Genomic DNA, 9,453 nt, shown 5'->3' on the forward strand with positions numbered 1-9,453 from the left:
AAAACAATACTATATTTTGTAGTACGTATTTTGAAATGGTATTTTTATATAAATTTGCAAACACTTTTATACCATATTAAATCATTACGGTTATGCATGATAACTTTACTAATTTTATAACAAAATGTATTAAAATATTTTTAATTTAAGAATAAGTATTCTTTCTAGGAAAGAAACTATAAATGTTGTACGTTCTCTTTAAATTACAAATTATTTTGAAATATAAGTTAATTAATTTTCATTAAAATATACTACTATATATATATTTTTTAATTTTTTTATATTTGTTGGAAGTCTCCTAATGTTCTTAACAATATTTGCCATTTGAAGGGTAAAGTTCTATTTTTAAACAGTAGGAAGAAAAGATAAGAATTTCAATTTTTTCATGTGGTAAGTCTACTATATATAGTAGTTAATTGCAGAAGGAAGCTCAAGATCGATTTAGGAATACAAGTAACTTGGTTATTGGTTTGGTGAAGAAAAGTGAAGTGAAGTGAAGTGAAGTGGTGGTATAATGGCTGGAAGTGATGAAGAGTTGACCCTTCTGGGAGTTGTGGGAAGCCCATTTCTGCACAGGGTTCAGATCGCTCTCAAATTGAAGGGAATAGAATACAAATACATTGAAGATGATTTGAACAACAAGAGTGATCTTCTCCTCAAGTATAACCCAGTTTACAAAATGATTCCTGTGCTCATTCACAACCAGAACCCAATATCAGAGTCCCTTGTCATTGTTGAGTACATCGATGACACATGGAAGCACAACCCTATCTTGCCTTCGGATCCTTACCAGAGAGCCTTGGCTCGTTTCTGGGCTAAGTTCATCGATGACAAGGTAACAACTCTGAGATCCCTTCTTTTCTCAAACTAAATCTCCTGTCAATTTTTTCTGCCTTGATTTGTTGTTTGATATGTGATGGTGTTGGTTAAGAAGATTCAGATCTGTTTGGAAATATTTACTGTAATAATGGTTTTCTTTAGTTTTATAATTGTATAATAAAGATGGTGGTTTAATTTGTGAGAACAGTGTGTGGCTCCAGCATGGAAATCTGCGTTCATAGTTGATGAGAAAGAGAAAGAGAAGGCTGTAGAAGAGTTATTTGAGGCTCTTGGGTATCTTGAGAAGGAGCTGAAGGGGAAGTTTTTTGGTGGGGATGAGATTGGGTTTGTGGATATTGCTGGAGTGTTCATACCTATTGTTCAAGAGATTGCAGGGTTGCAATTGTTCTCAAGTGAGAAATTTCCAAGGTTATATAAATGGAGCCAAGACTTTCACAACCATCCACTTGTGAACCAGGTTCTGCCTCCAAAAGACCAACTTTTTGCCTATTTCAAGGCTCGGGCTCAAAGCCTAGCTGCTAAAAGGAAAAATTAGTACATTAATATAGTCAGACTCCATTCCAAACAATGTTAATTTCAATTTCAAGTTTGTACCTTCTCAAAGCTACTTGTACGCGTGGTTATGTTTTCCTTTTAAAATCCAATCCTATGATGTTGAAATTTCCGATATTTCAATTCAATCAATAAAATATGTAATATGTGGGTAAGTAGTACTAATTAAATGGTACTCCTTCTACACTAAAATCATATTTGATCAACACAAATCACCTCGATCACACACATTAAGATATTTTTTTTTTTTTTAATTTACACACTTGAGTAGGTTACATACAAAAAATACCATTCCAGAATAAAAAAAAACTTACTTTTAAAATGTGAATTCGCTTTCTTTTTAATTAGAAGTCATCTTATTAACACAACTTATTTTATTGAAATTTTTATAACATAATATAAATTTACTTTTCTTATTCGCTTATATAAAAACCGTGCTGTAAAGAATGACTTTAATATTCGCTTTTTATTTATTTAAATTTTATAATTTAAGAACTGTACATTTAGTTTCTTTTTAATTTAAAGGTGGAATTCTTACGAAAGTAATTGGTCAATAATTATCGTTGAAGGGAAGGGATACAACACTTATTAGTTTTTATAATCGATAAAGTATACCAAGATGAGATAAAAAAGAGAAAGTTTTTGGTCGATTATAAATCGAAGTAAAAATGTCTACATTTTGTTTTGGTTAAGAAAATAAAAACACTAAACTTAAATAAATAAAAAAAATTAGATCTATGGCAGTGATTGTGAGAAGAAATGTTCTCATAAACTTTTTTGTTTCAATTCCACAAACAATCTAGTTAATAAATTATATCTGGTTTAATATTATTTATGGTAACGATTGTGAGAACAACTACTATCATACACCAATTTCTGCTTCAATTATAGAAATAAACGAGACTAAAAGTATTTTTTTTAGAATATATTTTTTAAATATTTTTATACTGAATCTCAAATAGAAAGTATTTTAACCAAACTTTTCTTTCCCAATGGGCAAAGGTAATACAATCCAAAAACAAAGGAGTACATAAGGAGTGCGTTTTATTCATATTTTATTTGCATGTTATTATTCAACACCACATAATTTTCAAAACTTGCACTGACCACAACATTTCAAAATATAAATAAAAGTATTTAAGTTTTATCTCTATGTACAGAAAAAATCTAAAACAACCTAGGAATGAACTAAATGAGCACAATCAAAGATACAATGTGGTTTGCATGAGTCTCTATAGAAATTTTCACTGTCAAAATCACAAATTAAACCATTATCTGCAGTTGCATACAAGAACTGAAGCATATTACGCAAGTTAATATGTCGAACATGCACTATTGTGCAAACACAAAAATGCAAAAGATAAAATAAATAAATAATGAGAATCGCATTCACCACAATGGGTTAGGGTTTGTTTTCTAATGACGAAATTGTGTTGGTTTAAAGATTTATTTTTTACCAAGTCTCATTCTTTCATTATGAACTTCTCATGGGGGCAACTTAGTCATGAATTTTATTTGTCAGTGAGGTTTATTTGTTAAACTTAGTTAAAGACTTCTATGAATGTCTCTTAATTTGTATGTCATATTTTTCATATTAAGAATATGTTGTAGTGGTAAAACAAAGTTTACATTTTTTTTTTACTTTCATGACATTTAAAATGAAAATCAATCATCAGTTCTCACCTTGATTTATTTCTACCACTAATAAAAAAACTACTACTATGGAATGACTATTTCTGAACTTGTTTCAATTTAGGATGTTGTGTATCAAATTATTATTTTTTTATTAAGTGGAAGAAGAATGAATGAATAGAAAAGTCAAATTCAAATAAAGGTTAGGCCACTTAGGGAGGAGATTGATTTTTATTGGTTCAAGGGTATCCATGCTCAATGGTAATATTCTTACGCCTATATAGCTCAATCTTCTTTCTACGTGGTCCAACCTTTATCCTGAGTTTGACTGCTTTGTTCATTAATACTTCTTCTCCCTTTATGAAAGTCTTTCAATTGATATGTAACATATTAAACTGAAATAAGTTCATAAATACTGGTGTAAACTTTTTTACGTCAGACTTGGTATAGCCTAACATAAAATTTTGTTTTACATCAGTATTGATATAGTTTTATGTAAATTTATATCGCGTGTTTTTCATTCAATGTAAACCTGTGTGTTATGCATTAATGGTGAACCAAAAATTGACATAATAAACCAAAAATAACTTAAAAAATCTTTGTTTTGTTAATGCTTGCTCATATAAAATTTTGATTATTTAACTAACAATTCCACTATAACTATAGACTCACAAAGATTCATCTTAGCCACTCAAAATTCACATGCTAACACATCTCTCAAAGCATATGCAAACTGCTCACACATAAACAATTCAAAAGATATGAGAACAAAATTTATTATAAACATAAATATAACAAAGAAGATATGTTCTAGTATTTGTTATCTCCATTAAAGTATGTTCATAATCTTGAAGATAATATGTTCTGATACAGTCTGATGTATGTTTATTTTGAGTAGAGTTGTCAAAACGGGTAACTCGACTCGATCCGGCCCGACCCATCACGGGTTGGTCACTTAGTGAGCCAACCCAACCCGACTTATTTATTAGCGAGCCAGAAAAATTTGAACCCGGCCCGACCCACCACGGGTTGGTGGGTGGGTTGGTTCACTAGCCCACTTAATTACAATTTTTTTAAATAAAAAAATTACAAACTTTATATAATTCAAATCTAAACAAATTTCACTCCTAACATGGATGTTTAATTAATTTTGAAAATAGGAAACTTAAATAATTTTTTCAAGCAAAAAATTAATAATAAATATTTTTTTATAAAATTGAAATTAAATTTTAATAAAATAAAATTAGGTAAGTGGGTTGGTGGACTAACCCGACCCACCACGGGTTCAACCCGCATGCGTCAGGTTGAAATCTGACCCCGCATAAAAAAATACAATTTTTTCAAATCTAACCTAATCTGAACCCGTAGTGAGCCGAAGTGGATTGTGAACTATTTGACAATTCTAATTTTGAGTGATTTTCATGTGACAGTAAACTTATGTGCCATATATCAACGTTGGACCAAAAATTGACTACAAAACCCAAAATATCTTATATAAATGTTGTTCTCTATATTAGTGTTTACTCATAAAATCTTGATTATTTAACTAAAGGTATTACTACAAGACGGCCAATAATTCATATTTGTCGCTAAAGTCCTCATTTAAACACATCTATCAAATCAAATCACTAATATATAAACAATTTTAGAGAATTGAGAAAAAAATTTACTCTGAAAGTAAAAACGATGAAGATGATATGTTTTACTATTTTCTATCTTCGTTAAGGTAAACTCTTAAAAGGTAAACTCATACTCTTTAAGAGAAGTAAGGAAATTTAATTTTAAAAAATAATATTTTTTATAAAATAAAATTTGAATTGTTAATTTTTTTATTTATAAATTTTTTAAATTATCTAGTAAAATATTTATATTTTACTTCATTTAAACTTATAATTTTTAATTAAATTATTGAGTTTTTAAAAGATAAATACAAATATTTATTCGTAGAGTAATATTTCTCAGATAATCCATTTTTTTCTATTTTATATATTATTTATGCGCCCTTATTAATATCTGAATACTTTTTGACCAATTATTTACTTACAAAAAAAATCGCCTGTAGTTTGAAATATAAATATAGAATTTCTGAGTTATAAAAACTAAAATAAGAAGCATTTCATGTAAGTAAATGAAAAATTAAACAAAAGTCACATGTCGTACAAACTGTTATTAATCTATTAAAAAGAATTGAAATAAAGGATGTTCTAATAGGTTAGACGATTGTTGATCAAAAAATAAAAAAATGAAGTAATATTGGGAGGAAAGATTTCAAAATATCACTTATTAAAACCATTAAACTTTCTTAAAGAAATATTCATTCCGACAGTTTAAAAAAAAAAAGAAAACTACCTCGAATAGTGTTTATTTTCCTTAAATTTCTAATCGGGTTCTATAAAATGAAAAAAGAAAAAGAAAACGTAATTATGAAATTTTTCTATTTCAATGAAAACAATAATGGCATGTATCTGCCATAGTAATTTAAACTATTTAAAGAAGGGTATTTAATTTACTTTACTGAATTTTGTAATGATTGAAAAAGTAAATGTTAAATAATTGTTGTTGATTTTTTTTGTAAAGCTTTTTACTTTGGGGTCTTAATCTAGTTGACATTGTGGCTAATGGAATCAATAAAAGGGGAAAATAAAATCTCGTCATATAAGTATGAGGTGGATATATGGTTTTCATGGATATGGTATCGATGAGATAAGGATATGATGTAAAAGCTATAATTATTCTTTGAAGATATGATTTGTGACGTGCCAAATATCATCAAGGTAAAATATAATAGTCATGGGCAATGTTGTTTCAAAGTAGAAATTCGATTCTTAAATTATATATATTAAATACAACTGATGAGAGATAACTTTTTCAAATAAACTACTTTTAAACTTTAGATAGAAAACAAACCGAGTTAAAAAAATGCCACGTTCGCCTTTCGTTAAATAAATAGCTTTCTAATTTTTAAATGGATTTTTCGATAACGAAATAAGTAAGAACATATAAAATAAAATATTAGAGTAGATAAATATATTAAAATAGAAGTATTTTATTTTAAAATAATTTTTTAATATAAGTCTGACTATCGTTTTTCTAGAGACTCTTAGGTCTAAACATGTGATATCTGATCTTTTAAGACTCGAGTGAATGAAAATTAGGATTTAAATGCAAGACAGAAAATAAACATGCATGTAAAGATTGATCAATTGACAGTTGAACTATTGGATGAATGGTGTTGTTGGGGTTTATGATTTCATCCTAACCCACTCTCATATATCTACAAATTCTACTTAATTCTACTTCTTTATCAATGTTAGTGTCATTTTCTAGACTCCCCTAATTCCAATATCTTGGTGAATAGCGTCTACTCCTAATCACTAGTTTACTATGTCTAGTCTCCCTAGCAATTAATCATGCTTTACATAATTCGCACAGAAGCTTAAGGCAATTGGTCCTCCTATCCCTATATCTAGGTAATATTTCTACCAAGAGAATTCCCTCATGTCTAGACCTACCCATACGTGTCCATATAGATAGAATCAAAGATTATGCTATTGAATAATGTCTTAAACAAAGCATGCAAATATAATGGAGGAAAAACTCTAACAATTGATAAAAGAAAACATATGAATAAGTAAGAATTTCAATATATGAGAGTTTCAATAGGATTACATCATCAAAAACAAAATCTTTTCGCAATCTTGGTATGAAAATTCAAAGCTTTTGATCTCTCCTTGAATTGCAAGTAATGAAAAATTTTAGTGCAGCGAAAAACGTAGTTGACTACTAAGTAGATAAATTCGTCTGAAATAAAGAGTGTAGGGATAGAGAAAATCAAACACTAGTTTTTATACTGGTTCGGCCAACAATGCCTACATCCAGTGTCCTTCCAATCTTGTAAGCAAATGCAATATAATGGTTGCGGTTTTTACAACAAGGAATTTATAAAAGCACCACGCAAAAATGTAAATCTCCTCTCTAACCCAAAACCAAATATAGCTGCACACACAAAACCAGAATTGCAGCAAGAATCCCTTATTCTGCAATCTGCACCCACGCTGAACAATCCTCAACGTGTAACCAACACTCTTCACAGGATGCCAGGCCTATCACAGCACGCTTCACAGGTTGCCAAGCCTATCACAACACACTTCACAGGTTGCCAAGCCTTCAGTCAAATACAACAATCTTCACAGGATGTCAAGCCTTCAAGATCAAACGAGAAGCACATTCTTTGTGCAGATGTTGATCAATCAGTATGCGCAATTGACTCCTCAATCTGAATCTCTCTCAAGAAAGATCACCACTATCTTCTTGGAGAATTCTTGGAGCTTTCTAAAATGAGAATTTTCTCTGAAATAGGAATGTTACTAATAAGGAGTATTGGTAAATCTTGAAGAATTGTTTTGATGATGATGCAAGAAGTGTTATTTGAAGTGGACATTAGAAGTGTCATTCTTCTGGTTCGTTCGTCGAAGGAAGGTTTATTTTTATCAGTTCTTATTCACTGTCTATTGTAATCTGTGAAATATTTTTAGTGGAACTGATAATCACTCTTTACAGTGATTAACGACTGGACGTAGATTCTGTTGAATCGAACCAGTATAAAAATACTTGTGTGATTTTTCTACTCCCTGCACTTGTTATTTTTGTCTGCACACAAACTGTTCGATAAATTTTCTGAAAGAAAATTGTTTTTCGAAAAAGGACCAACTTGTTTTAAAAAGGTGACCAAACATGCTTTCCGCTTACTCTAAGTTTAATTCCGCTGCGCTATACTCTTCAAACCATACATCGCTGGTACCGACAATTGGTATCAGAGCTTGCTTTGATAGTTTTTCAAAATTTGCGAAAATGGCCGGTCACAACTAAAACCTTGTATATGCCGAGGGTGCTTCTATTAACAGAACACCACTTTTTACTGGTGATAACTATGCCTTCTAGAAAGTCAGAATGGAAATTTTTATGGGGTCTGTTGACCGAGGCATCTGGGAAGCTGTACAAAATGGTCCTTATATTCCTACAAGCACAGTTGATGGTGTATAGGTAGAAAAACCTTATTTTAACTGGACTGCTGAAGAAAATAGACGAGCTCAGTTTGATATTAAAGCTCGCAATATTATTTCATCTGTTGTTGTACTTGATGAGTTTAATAGAATTTCAGTGGGTAAGACAGCACAGGAAATGTGGGAAGTCCTCAGGGTCACTCACGAAGGAACAGAGGATGTGAAACGTGCAAGGAAGAACACTCTCATTCAAGAATACGAAATGTTCAGAATGAAACCTGGAGAAACAATTTCCGATGTCCAAAAGCGTTTCACTCACATTGTGAATCACTTAACTGGGTTGGGTAAGACCTTTGATACTGATGAATTAAATGTAAAATTTTTGAAATCATTAGACAGGTCTTGGCAACCAAAGGTGACTGCCATCACGGAGTCTAAGAACCTCACTCAGATGACGATGCCAATTCTGTTTGGAAAGCTCCGTGAGCATGAGCTTGAGTTGAGGAGACTAACTACTGAAAAGGATCAAGGCAAAAGAAAGACACTAGCCTTCAAGACCGAGATCTCTAAAGGAAAGAGTTCTAAGAGGATTGAAGATAATGATTCTGATGATGAGGAGAACATGAGCCTCATGATAAAGAAGTTTGCCAAGTTTATGAAAGCAAAAGNAAAAGACAAATTNCGCAAAGANAGGAGAGAAAATCAAGAATNNCNTTCAAGTGTGAAATGCTTTGGTTGTGGAGAAAGAGGACACGTGAAATCTGAGTGTCCAAAGAACAGAAAAAATGAAGAAAAGAAGGAAAGTAAATTTCAAAAGAAAAAGAAAGCTTACATAGCTTGGGAAGACAATGCTTCCAGTTCAACAAGCTCAAGTGATTCAGATGAAGAAGCCAACATTTATCTAATGGCGAATTCAGAAGATACTAGAAGTCAAGTAAGTGATTCCAGCTTTGAATCTAGTGAATTAGATTTACAAAAGGCTTTCTTTGATTTGATGAATGAATTTGAAAAACTTGATGCTGCACATAAAAAGCTTAAGAAAGAGCACAATGTATTGAAATTTAAATATGATAAATTGCTTAATGATGAAGTTGTTTTAAGAAATAAAATTAGTACTTTAGAAACAAAAATATCTTATTCAAATGCTACTTGTGAACCTGTTGAATGTTTGTCTTGTAAGAGTAATATGTTTGATATTTACTTGAAAATTTACTTGCAAAGGCAACCAAGAATATTTCATATGCTAAGACAAATTTTAATAAAAGCAATGTTAAAAATAGGAACATGCATCAAAATTNTANGTCCAAAGNNAGAAANACTNGTANAGTTTGGGTTGAAAAAGGGACTTTTGTTAAAAATAAAGTGAGTGATGTGTGTTGTTTTTACTGTATGAAGGATGGTCACACATCAAACAAATGTAACATTA

At 30.6% G+C, this 9,453-nt stretch overlaps 1 protein-coding gene across 1 annotated transcript; it reads left to right on the plus strand.

The window, feature by feature from the left end:
* Positions 1-373: 373 nt before the first annotated feature.
* Positions 374-1,584, plus strand: LOC106755030 (probable glutathione S-transferase). The gene is made up of 2 exons (XM_014637125.2): positions 374-835; positions 1,028-1,584. The coding sequence occupies exons 1-2, from the start codon at positions 515-517 to the stop codon at positions 1,373-1,375; spliced, it is 669 nt and encodes a 222-aa protein (XP_014492611.1). The 5' UTR covers positions 374-514; the 3' UTR covers positions 1,376-1,584.
* Positions 1,585-9,453: the final 7,869 nt, after the last annotated feature.

Source organism: Vigna radiata, unplaced genomic scaffold (assembly GCF_000741045.1).
Source record: "Vigna radiata var. radiata cultivar VC1973A unplaced genomic scaffold, Vradiata_ver6 scaffold_309, whole genome shotgun sequence".
Taxonomy (NCBI): domain Eukaryota; kingdom Viridiplantae; phylum Streptophyta; class Magnoliopsida; order Fabales; family Fabaceae; genus Vigna; species Vigna radiata.